We start from the raw sequence: 20,304 nt of genomic DNA on the forward strand, positions 1-20,304 counted from the left end.
TTTACAGATGTCAGGAAGCGGCACCGATCGAAAGTGTGCTACTGAAGTCGCCATGGCCCTCACAGAGTGTGCCTTGACACGGTCTTGAAAAGGAATGCCAGCTTGCTGATAGCAAAAAGAAATGCAGTCCGCCAACCAGGAGGAAAGAGCCTGCTTACCCACAGGTTGTCCTAACTTGTTAGGATGGAAAGAGACGAATAATTGAGTGCTCTTTCTGTGAGAAACTGTACAGTCTAGATAGAATGCTAGAGCCCGTTTACAGTCTAGGGTATGCAGAGTCTGTTCTCCGGAGTTGGAGTGGGGCCTGGGAAAAAAGATAGGTAGTATGATGGATTGATTGATATGAAACTCCGAAACTACCTTAGGTAAAAATTTAGGGTGAGTGCGGAGTACCGCCCTGTCTTGCAGGAGTTTAGTGTAAGGCGGATAGGTGACTAAGACCTGTAATTCACTAACCCTGCGAGCTGAAGTGATAGCCAAAAGAAACAACACTTTCCATGTGAGATATTTTAGGTCACAGGAGTGAAGAGGTTCAAAAGGTGGCTTGATAAGGCGACCCAGAACCAGATTAAGGTCCCAAGATGGGGCCGGCGGACGTAAGGGTGGCTTCAAATGGAGCAAGCCTTTGAGGAAGCGTGTTACCAGGGGTTGTACTAAGATAGGACGACCCTCAATATCTTTATGGAAGGCGGCTACTGCACTGACATGCATTCTGATGGAAGAGGTTTTAAGACCTGATTCTGATAGATGCCATAAATAGTCCAAGAACTTAGAGATTGGACAGGAAAGGGGATCAAGGGACTGAGAAGTGCACCATGATGTGTACCTTTTCCATTTATATGAATAGGATATTCTGGTGGAGGGCTTTCGTGAAGCTATCAGGACACGAGAAACCGAATCCGAAAGGTTGAAAGGCTGAAGGACTAACCTTTCAACATCCATGCCGTCAGGGACAAGGCTTGGAGGTTGGGATGGAGGAGGCATCCGCCGTTTTGAGTGAGCAGATGCGGATCCGTTCCCAGAGGGATGTGCGTGCGGATGGAGAGATCCTGGAGTATGGGAAACCACACTTGGCGTGGCCAGTGGGGTGCGATCAGGATCATGGTTCCTCCGTCCTGGCGAAGCTTCATGAGAGTCCTTGACAGAAGAGGAAGTGGAGGGAATGCATAGAGCAGACCTGTCGTCCACTTGAGGGAGAAGGCATCCCTCGGCCGAGAGTGCTGGCCCCGAATGAGAGAGCAGTAATCGTCCACTTTGTGGTTCTGAGGGGACGCAAAGAGGTCTATGCGGGGAGAACCCCACTTGCGAAACAGAGAGGTCGCTACCAGAGGATCGAGTGACCACTCGTGTGGTTGGAAGACTCGGCTTAGCTGGTCTGCCAATACATTGTCTACTCCCGGCAGGTAAGTGGCCCTGAGGTACATGGAGTGTGAGAGGGCTTCTGCCCAAATCTGCGCAGCTTCCTGACACAGAAGGAAGGAGCCGGTGCCTCCCTGCTTGTTTATGTACCACATGGCCACTTGGTTGTCTGTCTGGATTAAGATTATCTGATTCGATAGATGATCTTGGAAAGTTCTGAGCGCGTAGCGTATTGCTCGTAGTTCCAAGAAATTTATCTGGTGTTCGGCTTCCTCTGGTGACCATAACCCTTGGGTTTGGAAATCGTCCACATGGGCCCCCCAACCGATGTGGGAAGCGTCGGTGGTTAGGATTACTTGTGGGTCTGGTAGGAGAAAAGGTAAGTCCTGAAGGAGGTTGACTTGAGTCGTCCACCAGGTTAAAGACAGGCGTAGCGCTTGTGTAACTGTGACTATGGAGGACAGAGGCTGAAGAGCTTGAATCCATTGGTGTCGCAGAGTCCATTGTGTTACTCTCATGGCTAGTCGGGTCATGGGAGTGACTTGAACCGAGGATGCCATGTGACCTAGGAGAACGAGGAATTGGCGAGCCGTGGCAGTGTTTTGAGACTGAAGCTGGCGAGCTAGGTATATCAGGGTTTGAACCCTTTGATGAGGAAGGTAAGCCTTTGCTTGTAAGGTGTCCAAGTCTGCTCCAATGAAAGATAAGGTTTGAGATGGGACTAAGCAAGATTTCTCGTAATTGACAAGAAAACCTAAGGAAAGGAGTGTTTGAATTGTCAGTTTTAGGGAGGATTGAGCAATCTGTTGGGTGGAGGCCCTGATTAGCCAATCGTCCAGGTAGGGGTAGACGTGGACACCTTCCTTCCTGAGGAATGCTGCTACCACGACGAGGCATTTGGTAAAGACCCGTGGTGCAGATGCCAGGCCGAAAGGTAGTACTCGATATTGGTAATGGTTTCGGCCTACCAGAAAACGCAGGTACTTGCGATGTGATTGTGTAATCGCAATGTGGGTATAAGCGTCTTTGAGGTCTAGAGAGCATAGCCAATCCCCTCTTTGCAGCAGAGGGAGAAGCGAGCCCAGGGTTACCATCTTGAACTTTTCTTTTTGAAGGTACTTGTTGAGGGCTCAGAGGTCTAAGATGGGACGAAGCCCTCCTGATTTCTTTGGTATCAGGAAATACCTGGAATAGAATCCTCTTCCCTGCTGAGAGGGAGGGACGGGTTCTATAGCGTTTGATTGCAAAAGAAGTAATACTTCTCGTTGTAACTGAACCAAGTGGCTGGTCAGGCTCCATGCCTGTAGAGGCGGGGAGTCTGCAGGAAGAGTAGTGAAGTTGAGGTGGTAACCCTGTGCTATAATTGCTAGTACCCACTGGTCTGAGGTGATCTGTAGCCAGCGGTCTAAAAAGTGGCACAGTCGACCTCCCACAGGGATGGCAGGAAGAGGGGTTTGGCACGTGCTCTCTACAGGGAAGTCAAAGGCCCGCCGCAGGCCCAGGGGGAGGGGCTACTGTAGATCTTTGCTTCCGCGGTTGACGTGGCTGAGCTCTGTTGGAAGACCGTGCAGGTCGAGGCTTAGCCGATGGAGGGTAATACCGACGTGGCCTAAAGAACGACTTTTTAAGAGTCTTTCTTAAAGGGTTGTTTGGAGGTCACCTCAGAAGGAGTAGATGAGAGTTGTTTCAACGTCTCATGGTGATCTTTTAACTCGGCTACTATTTGTTGAATTTGGTCACCGAACAAGTTGTCCCCTAGGCAGGGCAAATCAGATAGCCGGTCCTGGACCTCTGGGCGAAGGTCTGATGATTTTAGCCAAGCCCAACGTCTGGCTGAGATGGCTGTGGCTGAAACTTTTGTGGAAGCATCAAAGATGTCATATGCAGTCCTAATTTCATGTTTCCCAGCCTCAAACCCTTTGTTAAGGAGGGCTTGAAGCTGTGGTTGATATTGCTCAGGTAAGGTGTCTGCATATTCCTGCATTTGTTTTAGGATGGCTCTGTTATATTGAGTCATATATAGCTGATACGAAGCTATGCGTGAAATTAACATAGCTCCGTGATATACCTTTCTTCCTACACTATCCAGGAATTTGTTATCCTTGGTAGGCGGAGTTGAAGAGTGTGGCTTCAGGCGCTTAGCTTTCTTTTGAGCTGACTCAACTACAACAGAGCGATGATCCAATTGAGGCTTCTGAAAACCCGGTGCTGACTGGACAAGGTATGTGGAGTCAGCTTTCTTATTAACTGGAGAAACTGATGAAGGAGACTCCCAGTTTTTCTTAAGAAGGTCCAGAAATACCTGGTGAATAGGGATGGAAGCGATGATTTTGGGAGCATCCAGAAACTGGAGTAGTTCCATCATCTGGTGTCGGTCATCTGTTTCTGATTGTAGCTGAAAGGGGACTATCTCTGACATCTCCTTCACAAAATTAATAAACGAGAGATCTTCAGGAGGAGAACGCTTTCTACTCTCTGTAGGGGATGGTGGTGAAGGTAAATCCGTGTCAGAAGAGGTATCATCACCCCAGGTATCATAGGGATCACGCGGAGCTTGAAGCCCTGATGGTCCTGGTTGAGGGTCCTGGATAGTAAGAGGAACCACCGAGGGTATTGAGTATAATCTCGATGGCACCGGTGCGGAAGATGGAACTGTAAATGGCATCGAGGGCATCGGTGCTGTCGATGGAATCGGTGCCGGCCTTGGAATCGGTGGAACCGAAGGATATATCGGTGGCGAGGGATGAGAAGGCACCGATAAGACCACCCCTGAAGGGGGAAGTAAGAACGGTGCTTCCCCTCCCGATGATAATCCAGTCGGAGATGGTGATGTTGTCAGTGCCACTGGAATCACCGATGGAAGGGCCTTTAGAAGCACTTCCATACGGTGTAGTAGCGGTGCTAGTGTTCCCACTAGTGGCTCGATGGTCGGTTCCGTACTCGGTGGCGAAGTCGGTGCCGGAGGATGTTGGAACTTCAGCATCGCCTTTTCGATGGCCTCCTGGACCAGCCGGTCCAGTTCTGCCCGGAGACCAGGGGTAACAAGACCCGGCTCGACGGGAGAGGGAGGCTGAGGCTGAGCCGGAGGGACCACCGTAACCGGTGGGATCACGGCTCCCACACCCCGAAGGGGTGAAGGTTTCCTTGGTGCCTGCGAACGAGACGTGGACGGTGCCAGGTCCGATCGAGGCTTTTTAGTCGGTGGCTCGGTCCGTACGGAGGTCGATGTTTCTGGATCCTCGACGGGCCGAGACTTGTGCCGTCGATGGCGATGTTTCTCTGGTCGATCCCCTCGTCCATCCGGGGAAGGGACTGGAGTCGACGGCCGGGAAGTCATCGATGGTGGACGGTCACCGGAGGGTTGACGATGATGGTGCAACTTTGACGGTGCCGGTTCCGATGACGTCGATGCTATCGATGGCGTGGGGGTGCGAGCATGGAAGAGGAGCCCCATCTTCTCCATCCTGGCTTTGCGACCTTTGGGTGTCATTAAGGCACATTTGGTGCAAGTCAGGACATCATGCTCGCTGCCTAAACACAAAACACAGACCCTGTGAGGGTCTGTGATTGACATAGTCCGGGTGCAATCCGGACATCGACGAACCCCGTCGCCATGGCCTTAGGCCAAAAATTTAGTCGCGGGATTGGTGACTGTCGATAGGCCTCAAGGGCCAAACTCGACGTAAGTCAGCCAAAAACGGCAAAAAACTTACCGGAGTTCCGCGAGATGAAAAATTAGTTGAAGGGAGACCCCTGAGGGGCAAATTTTTCTTCAGAATAAGTATTTCCGAATTCCTGTCAGGAACGTGGATAGGAGCTCCTTTCGCCGCGTGGCAACTGCTGCGCGGAAAAAAGAAGACTGAAGGGAGACCCCTGCTGGCTGCAGGGTCAGTGCCGTGCTGGGCATGCCCAGTAGGGGCCAGTCAAAGTTCTGTTAAACTTTGACAGAAGTTTTTCCGTGGTGGGCTCCATCCTCGATGTCACCCATTTGTGAGGACAACCATCCTGCTTGTCCTGTGAGAAAGTCTATTATCCTTTCCTTCAGAAGAGTCTCCATCAGTTTTTCCACCATGGTAGGAAGGCTAACCAGCCTATAGCTTCCAACTTCCTCTCTATTACCAGTTTTATGAGAGACCACATCTGCTTTATTCAGTCCTGTGAGACCATGGTAGACTCCAAAAATATCTTGAACAGATCCTTCAGTAGACTTGCCAGGGCATCTGAGCTCCCTTGGTATCCTAGGGCATGTATTAGATCATAGATTTGGCAGAAGACAGCAAGACCTCTGTAAAGAAGCAGGTGTTCCCAGGCTGCCAAGTATCAGGAATGAAGGAAATGTAGGTAAGAAATAATAGTGAGAAGCTGTAGCTGGGAGTTAAATAAATTAATTCAACATCAGGTTTAATGTTGATCTACCACTGATTAGAACGAAAGCATAGAAAACTTTAGGTGGGGCTGAGGAAGAAGATAAAGGATTGTTCTTGGGCAGTGCATACATTGGATTTTATGCCTTGGGAGTTATAGTTTATTATTGGGTTTGTATTGAATGAATAATTTCATTTGTTTCTAATACACCATGGGCCTATTGGTAACAGTGGTAAATAAGTTATGATTTACCTATTTATAATTTACATTTAATAGTAAAATAAACTATGACTTGAGTTGCTCAAAAATTAGATGCAGTTTCTATTCAACAAAGAAAGGATATACAGCAAAAGACATTATTAGGCAACTGTGTGATCCTTTTGTACTATGGAACCTTCCCTGTCGCATTATAAAAGGTGACTAACCTTGCTGAAAGTCGATGCTTTATTTTGTACTTTATTTGGATGAGTTTCTTAGTTTCTTCAATGAAACTAAATACTAATATCATCAGACACTCAGACTGTATTTAGCAGCTAAATATATTAAGACTGAATTGTAAATGGGAAGATAAGATGAATGTTGTAAAAATCATTATTTTAATTTAGCAGTCTTAGGTCAAGCAATAAAATCATATTTGTCAGGTATAATAAAGATTACATTTCATAATCTCTTGCAGTTGCTTTCATTAATCTTCCAAGCAGCTTGTTTTAAACAATTTTCAGTGCCTTTTAGAAGCAGATATATGCAAGACTATACCCGTGAAGAAAACTTGCTCAAGAAAGAAAATGGGAGAAATCCTATATGTAGGAAAAAATAATTTGTAGATAGGGTACCAAATAAATGAATTTAATTTGTAAAAAAAAAAAAAAATATATATATATATATATATATATATATATCGCCAAGGACTTCCACATTTTTGTCCTTTAGCTCTGGACCCAATTCAATATAAAATTGTCTGCTCTATTGTTTGGTAAATCTATCTTGTTGACAATTTTATAGTTTCATATGTCCTAGCATAATATTTCATTTTTCTCTCCCATGACAGCTTTTCATGAAAGCTGTTAAAATCTTGGTTTCCTATGCTTTTAGTTTTCTGGTCCTCTACTTTAGAGTTGAGACTCACCTCAGAATCCATAAGCGCATAGTGATACCACACGCTAACTAGCGGGGTGCACAGCAACATTTTTATTTGCTAAAATTTTTCTTTTTTGTTGTGGTATTTTCATTACTTATGCGCATAAAATAAATTTTACAACCATTAGGGCATGTGATCCTTAATTTGGGTTTTAAAGGTTATATTTACGCTGATGATGTACAACTAAGTTTGTCCATTGGAGAAGGATCCTCTGTCATCTTTGGGTAAAATGCAGGAAGGTTTGAGGTAATTGGGTGACTGGATGAGAGAAAATAGGTTGGTTTTGAATGAGGGTAAGACGGAATAGCCAGAGAGAGTTTTACATTTGAACATGGGGGAGATGACCTGTGTTCATACATCAGATGTAAGAAATTTGGGGGTACAATAGGATACGTTTACTTTTGAACCCCATATTTCTTTGATAGTGAGAAAGATCTTTTTAAAATTTAGACAGCTGAAGAAAATTAGAGGTTGATTCAGTACTGAAGCTTTTCGGATAATTGTGCTGGTTATGCCAATTTTTGACTATTGTAATGGGATTTTGCTAGGTGTAACTATGAGCAATCTGCATTGGTTGCAGGTGATGCAGAATATGGTGGCCAGAGTAATGTTTGGCTGTCCTAGCAGAATTAATGCAAACCCTTTGTTAGCAAAGTTACAGTGGTTACCAATTAAGGAAAGAATGATGTTTACTTTTGTACATGTCATAATCTTAAACGAGTAGATGTGACTCGGTTATTTTCACTTTCGAATAATAGAAGGAGGAGGTGACGGAGTGAATGAGAATGTTTGGAGGAGTGATGAAGGAAAAGATGGCTGCGGAGGGAAGAAAGTAGTAATTGTAAAGTAGAGAAACAAGTAAGGGGAAAGAGGGATGGGCAAGATAGCAAAATAATGACAATGATAGGAGTCTGAAGAGAATAAACGAAAAGTGAAGAGACAACAAAACAGCAAATAAAGATGGAACATATAAAGAAAAAAAACCAAAAGAGAGGTTAGACAAAATTGGTTATATTTCTTAATTCTGTTTCATTTACAGTTTGCTACACAAATCTAAATCACTTCCATAGAAAATTCTCCATGTGATACAGAGTTGGTTTTTTTTTTTTTTTCAAGATTTAATTACTTGCCTTTCCAAACCCGAGCTCAATGCAAGTTACATTTCAGGTATGAAGGATATTTCCCTGTTCCAGAGGGCTTACAATCTAAGTGGGTCATTTACTAAGCCATGTTAAGGTATTTACTGTGCAGTAAAGCCCTAATGCAGAAATAATGTGCTGTATTATAAATACCACTTCTTACCTCCCCCCACCTAAAAATCTTGACACAAGATGGATATCAAAATGAACCAGCCTGCATGCAAATATATGCACATCAGCTAATTACTAGGCAATACGATGATAATCAAATAGCATGGCTTGCCTCCAAATTCACAAGTCATGTAATCCGATCTAAATTTAGCTAAACCTCAAGAGCTGTAGCTAACTATCCCAGGGAGCAGTGGGACATTGACGCACATCCTGATGCTCCCGGGGGTCTGCTTTAAGTGCAGAGTGGCATTTAAACCCTGGAATTCACTTGACACTCCCTGTCCCATCCCCTCCTCTCCCATACCTGAAGGCAGCCAAAGCAGTTAAGAAAAAAAAAAGTGTTAAAGTGATGCCCTAAGCCCCACCTTCTCCCTTCCAAACCCTCCCCCTTTATAATGAGAAATTTGCCCTCACCCCCTGGTTCATTACCTTCATAGCCCTGGTGCTATAGTGGAGCCCCTCCTGGAGGGGGGCGGGGGAGACACACCACTGTTTGGTCGGTTTGGGCCCTTTAAAATATAGCAGCATTCGCACACTGCACACTAGGGGCACTTCACTTTGGTAGTTTACTACTAGGAAAAAATCCCATGAGATTTACGAAGCTGCAATATTGATTCCTGTGCGGTTTAGTAAATAAAAATCCTCTGTTTGTACTGGAGGCAATGGTCACAAGTTGTGCCAGCATAAGATGCAGGATTTGGACCCTGGCTTTGTCATTTGCAGCCCCCTGCTCTAATCAATCCGCCGCTCCTCTCCAGTGTCTGCTATGCAAATATTTAAAGAAAAATGTTTCCTGTTGGTTGAAACTTGGAGTACCACCAGTAGAGGTTGTAGTAACCAAAACTATGCCTGGGATAAGAGCAGGGGCAAGGGAAGGTCTCAGGAATAGAAATGCAGGGGCAGGGGGCACCTGGATGTTTGTTTAGAGATGCAAACTTCCATGCTTATCGATCTGGAACGAAAGAGGTCCAAAAAAAGGAGAAACAACAAAGCCAACGTGTATAAAATGGCTGTATGGATGCTTTGGGATCTTGGGGAGAGATGGCTGGATCATTCAGCCTGAAGCAATGGGAGGATACTGGACTGGTCTCGGGTATAATTGAGAGAGATGGTAGAACGACAGGCAAGGGCAGCAGATTGACTTTGCTACAATCCCAGTTAAGAGCAAAATGGATAAGAGAGTAATCTACTGCAAACAGTCAAGCAGTTGGTATATATCTTTTTCTACAGCAGGAGCAACCAAATGCAAATCAAGTTTTATTTCTAATCCACTATTCTAAAAGCGGCTTACAACACTGATCGTAAACAGTAAAATACGATGCAAAAAAATTCACATTTAATATGTCCAGTCCCATCATCTTCCACCGCAATTAAACAGCCACACATAAACCCAAACACAGTCACCCTAGCCCCGATTTACACCAACTACATACTAAGCTACCATGTTTATTATATATACAGAGAAAATAAACAAACACACAGTCCTGGGCTTTTAAACTGATATCACAGAATTCTGTGACTACAGAAAATAAAGCTGCACAGCCCAGAATGTTTTAGTTTGGATGCTACAGTAGCTAAAATAAAAACAAACCGTATCTGTTCCCCTTCAGCAAGCCTGCTGAGCTAGGACCATTTCCTTGCCACAAATGCTTCTTTATCATCTAAGTTTTTTTATTTTTAAACAGTAAGTCATGGGTACCTCAAGTAAAAAAAACTTGCAAGATATCGTAAAAACCCTAACTCCAACGTCATTCGCTAAACTGAAGGTCGCTGCCAGCTGCCAGCACAAGATGAGCGTGAGTGCAATAGGTCATGAATTTCCATGCATAAATCGGAGGGAATGCATGTATGGATGTATATTCATACCATATAACATCTAAACTCTTTACATTTTGATGAATTAATATTCAAAGATGCACTGAGTTTTGACAAAAAAAAAAAAATGAAATACCTCTGTAGTGATATCCTGCATAACAAAAATGTATTAAACTGCATTTTTCACCTACAAAATGATGAAACCTGTCAGTACAATCAGTTTAAGGTTCCTGTCAAGAACACTTAAGGGGAAAAGATGACTAGGTATATCCTGCAGGTCACAAATTTAAGTGTCAACCTAACAAACTCAACAGCAGAGGAATGGCTGAAATCATCGCAGCAGACGAGCACAGACCCCCTTTCCAATTATACATTTAAAGGATTCTGCAGGAAATCGTTTTCTCTTTCAGAAATAGGCTCCCTGTTCCGAATTCACCCTGATAACTTAGTACAATAGGGGAAGGAAACAGGAGCAATTGAATAACCTTTCTGAACTTGGTTGGACCTCACCTCAGGGACCATTTCGGTTTTCTTTAGTGTGGGAAACCAAACTCAAAATATACAACAGAATGTCTAGGGAAAACCGTTAAAAAGGTGAGAGTGACAGGAACATTCAGGACCTCCAGCTGGAAAGGACACCGGTAGGTTCTTTATTATACCTTTCATGGTTTTGTATTTTGTTTTCTCCAAGGGGAGAAAGATGCATCTAAACCTGAAAACCTAATCATAAATTCAAATTCTTCTACTTAAACTTTTTGTGAGGGCCATAGAGTTTACACTAGAAAAACCCGATGTACTGTTTCCATGGAAACAGTGGTATAACCTGATTGACTTCTTCAAGTCTAACATAACAGCCTAAAAAAAAAATCCCTTAAGGAAACAAAAAATTTCAGAACAAACCATATATTTTTTTTTAGCACCAGTACTGATAACATATATATAGAAACAGCCGTAAGAAAGATTATCTGTATCTGGATTTACTATGCAAAAAACACTGTACAAAAAGTCTACATCACTAATGTAATTTCTCAAAAAATTGTAAAACACAGATAGGTTAATAAAAGACAAACATTTAGTAATTTAGTGCACTATTCATAGCTCTCAGATCAAAACCTTTAATAAGGCAAGATGAGGGCAGTAACTTCCATAGAAGGTGCTCTACTCACTGAAAATTCACTGCGGGTTAAAAGTTAAAGAAAATATTTTATTACTCGTTACTTTAAATTTTTCCATTGTTTGGGAAAATGGAGTTAGGATTAAGTGACCTACTTACTTACTTGTCTCCTTGGTTTCTTAGTTGTGCATGAAACCAGAGTACAGCTCTCAAATCAAAGCCTTTAAGGAAAGATGGAGTAATAACTTCTACAGAAGACTCTATACCTCTGTATTGAAGGGAGGGGCTGCCCTCACCAAATCATCCCTGTTCCTATTGACACCAGAGTCTGGTGTCAAAAGAAACGAGTAAAAAAAAAAAAAAAAAAGTGCACTGAATTTCAGCACACAATTTATTGCCCAGAAAAACCCTTTACCTCTACCTCGAAGGTAAATTGTCAGTATTAAGAAAAAGCAAGTTTGCTTACCGTAAATGGTGTTTTCCGCAGATAGCAGGATGAATTAGCCATGCTGTCTGGGATGTCCCCTCCGGGCGGCTAGAGATGGGAAACTTCTCTCCAGATATACAGATCTTTGCTTTGTGCAATTGCGCGGCAGTTCCCGCACGACGCCCCCACTGCCCTCAGTTATTAAGAAAGCGTGGATGAGCAGAGAACAGAAAAATGAGTAAGAGCAGATAGAAAGTATAAGAGACTGTTCAGGGAGGAATGGCGGGAACGCATGGCTTATTCACTCTGCTATCTACAGAAAACACCGTTTCCAGTAAGCAAACTTGCTTCCCCCCCCCCCCCAAATCGATAAGCAGGCTGAATTAGCCATGCTGTTTGGGAGCCCTCAGCTAAGGGTAGATTACGAACACTGCGGCCAATGCCAAAATGTGACAGTCTTTCTTGCAGACTCCAGATCTTCAGTGTGCAAAAGAACCCGCTCGTTGGAGGACAGCTCTATGTGCCAGTGGCGTAATGCAGTATCTCCTGTCCCACAACTGCATCTGATCTTGTTTGTTGTTGGAGGCAGTAATGAGATGTGAAGATACGTAGAGAGGACCAAGTCGCCGCTTTACATATGTCTTGAATTGGCACGTTGCGAAGATGGGCTATGGAAGTTGCCGTGGCTCCAAGCTGATGCACCTTAACCTTTGATTTGAGGCATTTTGTCTAAGTAGCAGAAATGAATACACTGGGATAACTAGTTGGCTAGTGTTTTATTGGCTAATGGCAACCCCAAAGCATTAGGGTTGAAGGAGTCAAAGAGATGGGAATGTTGGTTAGGCGAACGAGTCCTCTGTTTGTAGTATGCCAGGGCTCTCTTGCATTCCAGAGTATGAAGAATTCTCTCCCTGTTGGTTGTGTGTGGTTTTGGAAAGAAGGTCGGTAAAGTGAAGGTCTGATTCAGATGAAATGCTGAGACCACCTTTGGAAGGAAAGATGGATGGGTCCGCAAGGTTACCTTGTCACGGAAGAATTGCAAATATGGCAGATAGTGAACTTCATGCTCTAGTCCACTAACTCACCTTGCTGAAGTTATCACTACTAAGAACAACACCTTCTACGTCAAGAATTTCATGGAAGTGGTTTGAAACTGTTTAAAGGGTGGAAGCATAAGTGTTTCCAACACCAGGTTGATATCCCAAGGAACTGCCGGCCTTGAAACTGGAGGATGGAACTTTAGAGCGCCCCTCATGAAATGAGACACCAAGTGATGCGTGGAGATTGAATTCCCCTGAATGGAAGGATGATACGCCGCTATGCCCTGAGGTGCACTCTGATGGATGATACTGTTAGACCAGAAGAACATAGCAAATACAACTACTGTAGCAATTACTCTGGGGAACATCCAAATGGATCTCTTGACATCAATGCACACCAGTGCAGGTATCTATGCCATTTGCCCGTATAATTTTTCCTTATGGATGGCTTCCTGGAGGATATTAGAATGTCTTGAATTCCAGTCAGGAGAGAGAGGCGACTCAGCCCTTTCAACATCCAAGTCATCAGATACAGAGCATCCTGCAGAGTGCCACAAGGATCGATGTTGGGACTGGTCCTGTTCAATATCTTTGTGAGCGACATCGTGGAAGGGATAGAAGGTAAGGTTTGTCCATTTGCGGATGATACTAAGATCTGCAACAGAGTGGACACGCCAGAAGGAAAGGAGAGAATGCGATGGGATTTAAGGAAGCTGGAAGACTGGTCGAAGAAATGGCAGCTGAGATTCAATGCCAAGAAGTGCAGAGTCATGCATATGGGGTGTGGAAATCAGAAGGAAATGTATTCGATGGGGGCTGAAGGGCTGATGTGCACGGAGCAGGAGAGAGACCTTGGGGTGATAGTGTCTAACGATCTGAAGTCAGTGAAACAATGTGACAAGGCGATAGCTAAAGCCAGAAGAATGCTGGGCTGCATAGAGAGAGGACTATTGTGTAAGAAAAGGAAAGTGATTATCCCCTTGTGCAGGTCCTTGATGAGGCCTCACCTGGAGTACTGTGCTCAGTTCTGGAGACCGTATCTCCAAAGGGACAGAGACAGGAAGGAAGCGGTCCAGAGAAGGACGAACAAAAAGGTGCATGGTCTTCAGCGAATGACTTATGAGGAGAGATTAAAGAACCTAAACATGTATACTCTGTAGGAAAGGAGGAGCAGGGTGATATGATACAGACTCAGATACTTGAAAGGTTTTAATGATCCAAAGTCAATGACAAACCTTTTCCATCAAAATAAATCAGCAGAACCAGGGGGGTCACGATTTAAAACTCCAAGGAGGAAGACTCAGAACCAATGTCAGGAAGTATTTCTTCATGGAGAGGGTGGTAGATGCCTGGAACGCCTTTCCGGAGGAAGTGGTGAACACCAAAACTGTGAAGGATTTCAAAGGGGCGTGAGATAAACATTGTGGATCCATAAAATCTAGAGGATGTGAATGAGGAGAAGAGGCATGGGGGTGGTTTGCGGGAATGACGGCTACTACCTGGCGATTAATACCCTTATTCAATAAACACACACATGGTTAATGCGACTCCAACATTGCTCTATGCTTCAATGGCAAGAGAAAATGTGGAAAAAAAGGATTTGCATTCACAAATAAGCAGGGGAGTAGCTTGCTTGTTGCGGCGGTTACTACCCCAAACCAAATAAGCCCGATACTTCACTTGGAATAAATATCCAGCACAGCTCACTGCTTCAATTGCAGGGGGAATGAAGAAAAGAGGATTTATATTCAGAAAACAACCAACAAGTACTGAATTGCACAGGCTAGGTAAACAAGAGTGAGAATAGCTTGCTTATTGAGGTGATTACTACCCCTAACCAATTAAGTTAGATACTTTACTTTGATGTGGCTCCAGCACTGCTCTCTGCATCAATGGCAGGGGGAAAGGAAATTGGAACCAAAAGGTTACCAATAAGGGCCAAGAGTAACAGATAAATATGAGAAAAATAAATGTGAAAGCTTGCTGGGCAGACTGGATGGGCCATGTGGCCTTCTTCTGCCATCATTTCTATGTTTCTATGAAAGAGTGTGCCCTATTCTAGCGTCAGTAGGTCTGCTCTGTTTCCCAGAGGGATCAGCGGCTGAATGGAGAGGTGAACAAGATAGGCATACCACGGCTGCCTGGGCCATGCAGGTGAACGAGGATGAGATCTGACCTTTCCGTGATGCATTTTTTAATTACTCAACTTATCAGAGGTATCAGAGGGTATGCATCCAAGTTTTGCTGCCACAGAATCAGGAATGCATTCTGAGCGACTCTGCATGTGCTTAGGTAAAGAGAACAAAACCACGGTAGTTTTGCATTGGACTCCGTTGCAAAAAGGTCCATGCAGGGTATACCCCATTTTTTTGAACAGACAGTCTGTTGTATCCTAATGCATTGCCCACTTGTGTGGGTGAAAAATTCTGCTGAGCATGTCGGCCTCTGTGTTCTTTATACCTGGAAGGTTGGTCGCCTGCTTCTGAATGGAGCGAGCTAGTGCCCACTCCAGGAGCAGCACTGATTCCCTGCAAAGTGTCTTGGAACCGGACCCTCCTTCTTTGTTTAAATATAACATGGTCACTTGATTGTCCATGTAAACCATTACTCTCTTTCCTGTGAGTAGATGGGAGAAGGTATAGATGACGTTCCTTACAGCTCTCAACTCTAGAAGGTTGATTTGGAGAATCCTTTCCCTGGGAGACCAAACTCCCTGCATTTTTAGGTGTAGCACATGTGCGCCCCAGCCCTCTGTGGATGCTGCCATTGTCATGACAATCTGATGAGCCAGATTTTGAAACGGTGCCCCTGGACCATGAGCGATAACCACCAATTCAAGTCCCAGACCACTGACTGAGTTATGACTACCCGTGACGACTTCGGGTGGTCATGCTGAGACCACTGAGTCTTGAGTCCCCATTGAAGTCAACGCATAGGAAGGTGGGTATGGGGAGCCACATATATCATTGCTGCCATATGTCCAAGATAGTATCTGGTGAACTGGGGGATGTGACTGGCTCCACAACGCATAGGCCAGCTCGCGAAAAGTTCAAACTCTGACTGCAGGAAAAAAGGCTTTACAAATCTTGGTGTTTATTACCGCCCCAATAACTTGAAGGATTTGAGTGGGGCGCAGATTGGACTTTTCATAGTTTATTTATTTATACAAACATTTTTATATACTGGTAGCCGTTTACACATCATACCGATTTACATGTAACAACAAGGACAAGCCAAAAAGAGGCATATCTTTTACATGGAACAGAGAACAGTTAATAAATTAAGATATAAACAATAACGGAAAACTTTGGTTAAGAGGTCATAGATAAAGGATGAACAGTTAACAAGTTCTTAGAGCAAGGGCAGTTAAGCGAGGAGGATGGTAATAATGATGAATCCCAGAATCTCTAGGCATGTTATTATCTGCGTTAGGTGGAAGAGAAGCATTTTGGAATTTGAGGCCACCAACAGCCAATCGTCCAGACAGGGAAAAACCTTTATCTCCTTTCTGCATAGGTGGGCCATAGCTTTGGCTAGTCATTTTGTGAACACTCTGGGTGCTGACGACAGGCCAAACAGAAGAACCTTGTACTGGAAGTGTTGAGCGTTCACTTGAAAACAAAGGTAGTGCTAGGAGGATGGATGCGTCGGGATGTGGTAATACGCATCCTTGAGATCTAAGGAGCACATCCAGTTATTGGGATCCGGCAGCTTTTTGGTCTCGACCCTCAAGAAGGTGCCCACCCTTTCAATGAATTTAGAATAAAGATAGGTCATCTGGGGGTGAAGACAGTTCCAGCAGCTCTTCGGGGGGGGGGGGGGGGGGGGGGGGGGGGGGGGGAGGGGTCCGAAGGTATACCAGTCGATGAAGGTGAAGGTGGAGAGGAGTCTACAGGTTCTCAGCCAGGTTTCGAGGCTGCAGGACTTAGATTACCAATGAAATCTTCCTCTGCTTCGAATTCCCGAGGAGTAGAATAAGGAACTGATTGTGGAGACAAAGCCTTTTCCAAGGGGCTAGAGGGGGGCGACTAGCCGGGAGGGACGTAAAGAAGGCATGAAGGATATTGGTTATTTGACTCCATCTGTGGACGGGAAGGAGAAATTTTCCTTTTCCGCAGAGGTGGCGATGCATCTCCCTCCTTATCTAAGTGAATGTACTTCCTAGCCTTGGAGGAAGGTATCGCTGCTAGAAGAACTGATGAGACTGGGCCTCTAGTACGTTGAGATTGGCCCTGGTCTGTCTCATCACCAACTGTTCTTGGAGCTGAGGTTGTCCCTGTTTGCGTTCAGAGACTGCAGAAAGCCCTGTATGGACAATACCTCTAGCAAAGGAGGAAGAGGAACCTTCAGAGACATGCAGGAAGTCTACATTCGAAGTGTTGAATTCCTCAAGCTCGCTTGGGGTGAAGACTATCTGAGGATCCGGACACCAGTGTGAATGAAATCTCTCACATGAGCGTGTGCTTGGTTGCGACGCACGCATTTTTCACGTCGAGTACATCGACTTATGGTGGTGTGATTTGTCTTTCGCCTTTCACATCAAAGGTGGCTTCCCCTTCGATGCATGAGTCGATGCAGCATGCGTCAAGCGACACATCCACTTGTGCTGTCCATCGTTCGATGCTCTGCGTTGAGCGCCATGCATTGTTCCAGACCATACGCAGTGTGCCATTCTGCGTCATGCTCAGGCTTCGAGCAGCCTGCCTCGAAGGGGCACGGGTCTGCATGGCCCTTGATTGTTTTCGGCGCCATGTTGCTTGACACACCAGGGCTTTTTGTGGGTTTATCACCCATGCCCTTACCTCCTGGCTCTCTGGGAGGGCTTTCCTACCAGGCCCTGCTTCTTGGAGGTCAGTTCCAACGATGATGTCCGCTTCTGTGCTGTCAGTTTCTTAGGCTCCCTCCCACATGAGGACTGGGTGGAGCGATGCGTTAGGGATATGAGCCCAATGAAGCACCTTCAAGATCCTGGAGCCTGGCGATCTTCTTGGCCTGTTGCCTCTGGGCCCTAGGCGGCAGGATGTTTGGTCATGGTCTGGCCCCAGGCACAAGTAGCAATAGTTATTCCCATCTGTGACGGACATAAATTTGCCACATTGTCAATACTTGAAGCTTGGGGTTTTCGGAGTCATGGGTAGAAATGATAAGTGCTTTTGTGGGTTCACCGAAATGAAAAGAGGAGAAAAGAGACAGAAAAAGAAGTATAAAAGCAGAAAGAGAGGAGATATGCATCTGGGAGCTGCGCGGGAAGAAAGAACTGAGGGCAGTTGGGGCAGTCTTGCAGGAACCGCCCCTGTATATCTGGAGAGAAATTTCCCGCCTCGAGCCGCCCGGAGGGATGTCCCAGACAGCATGGCTAATTCAGTCTGTTTATCAATGGGGAAAACATTAGTTAAGCCTATACATCTCTCTGCACTGGGGAGTAATAAGGTCATGCCTCGACAAACATAAATTTTGCATGAGGAAGAGTGAATTTGTGCACTAAACTCCTTGCTAAATTAAGAGTAAAGATGTGCACAGAAAATGTGGTCGTAACTGTGCATTCATGTGTGTGCTCAGTCAAGGGGCTATAGATTGTTAGTGCAGAGAGATTGGAGATTTTGCAGCTTTATCCAATTAGATTTGCCCACCTTCCACTCTTAACCCTGGTTGAAGCAGTCCTTAAAATGCTAATTTCTCCTACTTAGTTCCCAGTACCTCTTTTCTTATACAGACCAAGAAGACAGAGACCTTGTACTCCATTAAAGTGGTCCTCTAAATCCTGCTTAAAACCCACTTTGAGACAGCTCCTAAAGCAGGTTCTCCCCAAACATTTTTTAACCATTCTATAATAATCATGTATGTAGCACTGTATAGATGCTTATCAGGGACAGTACTTTAACCATGGAATTTACATATCTTACACCGTAAATTCCATGGAGCAGGAATTTTCCTTGATAAGCGTTTGTACGTTGCTCTTTTTGTGCTACATAAATGAATGAGGATAAATTTTAAATATGATGGGAGAAAAAAAATGAGTAACATATCTTAGGCTCGCATTTCAAAATACCTGACCAAAAGATAGCTGTGCTGGAAATTCCTCTGCCCAGGTAGGCTAATAATAATTAGGATTTATAGAGTACCTTCTCCCCCCCCTCCCCCAAACAGGGTTCCCATATACTCTGGAATTTAATGTTTCAGAAGCTTGTGCTTCTGAAACATGTGCTTGGATGGTGGGATGGAAATACATTGCTGGTGTCTAAACTGCATGAAAAAAATCTGAAGGCAATGAATGGAAGAATGAACAAAAACGCTAATAATATAAATAGCAAATTACAGTTGAAAAGTTTAATGAATATGTAGATATGATTTGTCCATAGCTACACAGAGAGCCAGTGAATTAGGAAATATAAACTGAATTCCAAGTATTTAATGCTATTAGCACCAAACTACACCACCTCCCTGTAATATATATATATATATATATATATATATATATACACACACACACACTAATATATATATATTATTAGTGTGTGTATATATATTTTATTAGTATAACACACTATTGTACTTTAGACAAAAACAGTTTTTCCTTTAAAAAGTTAATGTCTTTATCATTCTCAGTGAAGGCTCTTGATGCGAACTTCATAGGTGTTCTCCAACTGAGCCTTCTCCGAGACCCACTTACAGATTACAGCTAAGGACAGGACCAAGAAGGAAAGAGACATATAAGGGAGAAAACAAAATTGATGAATATACTCATTCAAAACTTTATTGAGGAACAACTCTTCCAATGTTCAGAAGTATAATTTTCACATTTTAATAAAATATAAATTGCTACAAATCTGCATAATTTTCTTTTCAATAACTAACATTATGAAATATGCATGAGTCCTTTTGACTTATTTGATTTAGGCATTTTATAGACCATCGTTCCAAATGAAGATCACAACAATTTACAATATCAGCATTCATATTCTTGGTCACCAATCACGTGTTGTGTTCACATTCTAGGTTAACACCACAATAACTATATGTTCTAGTCATATTACATATATGGACTTACCCTCCAATTAGGACTTGTGGTTGCTTGCTTTCATTTGTGATACCAAACACATCAGGAATTAAATCACCATTAAAACTGAAATAGAAAAGAAAAAGCTGAATTATCTACCCTTCCCTAAGACATGCGCTCCCCAATGCAAATCAATGTTTTGGTATATTCATTCATATGAGTAGGGAAGAAGATAACTAAAACTGAAAATCAGAATGTAACAGTTTGAGGGGTCTATTTTATCTTTCCCGTTTAGCTTGCAGGGCCACAAGAGGTTCCCTCTGAAATTGCGTCAACACATAAACCGCAAGCAAAGTACCCATGGATTTGGCATGGGTACTGCACAGGTGCAAAGTATATACTGGAAAGTACACACAGTGTTTTGAAACTGAAATCACCGTGCATGCTTTTCTACCCATGGGTGAAAGTAGGTGTGCTACATTTACCCACATAGAAAGGAGCAATTTTCAAAAGCCTGTGTTACATGAGCAAGCACGTATTTACCTATATAAAAACCTTAGAAAATTGTCCTTCGCATGTTCAGTACTATGGAGAAAATGCCAATAATTAAGCAATAAACTTCAGAGTGAATTGACATTGACTTTTTTAAAAGTATTGGGGCAAAGTTAACTATTTGGGAATATTATTTAGTGTGTTTGTGTGTTTGTGCCTTTAATAGTCAGAAAGGCAGTGAATAAAC

At 43.9% G+C, this 20,304-nt stretch overlaps 1 protein-coding gene across 1 annotated transcript in view; it reads right to left on the reverse strand.

Moving 5' to 3' along the window:
• The window catches only part of ITFG1 (integrin alpha FG-GAP repeat containing 1), a 526,073-nt gene that overhangs the window by 478,777 nt on the left and 26,992 nt on the right, over positions 1-20,304 (reverse strand). Inside the window, exon 5 of the mRNA XM_029608474.1 lies at positions 19,617-19,691. Within this exon, the coding sequence (XP_029464334.1) occupies positions 19,617-19,691 (75 nt within the window). The remainder of the gene's footprint in view (positions 1-19,616; positions 19,692-20,304) is intronic.

Source organism: Rhinatrema bivittatum, chromosome 7, assembly GCF_901001135.1.
Source record: "Rhinatrema bivittatum chromosome 7, aRhiBiv1.1, whole genome shotgun sequence".
Taxonomy (NCBI): Eukaryota; Metazoa; Chordata; class Amphibia; order Gymnophiona; family Rhinatrematidae; genus Rhinatrema; species Rhinatrema bivittatum.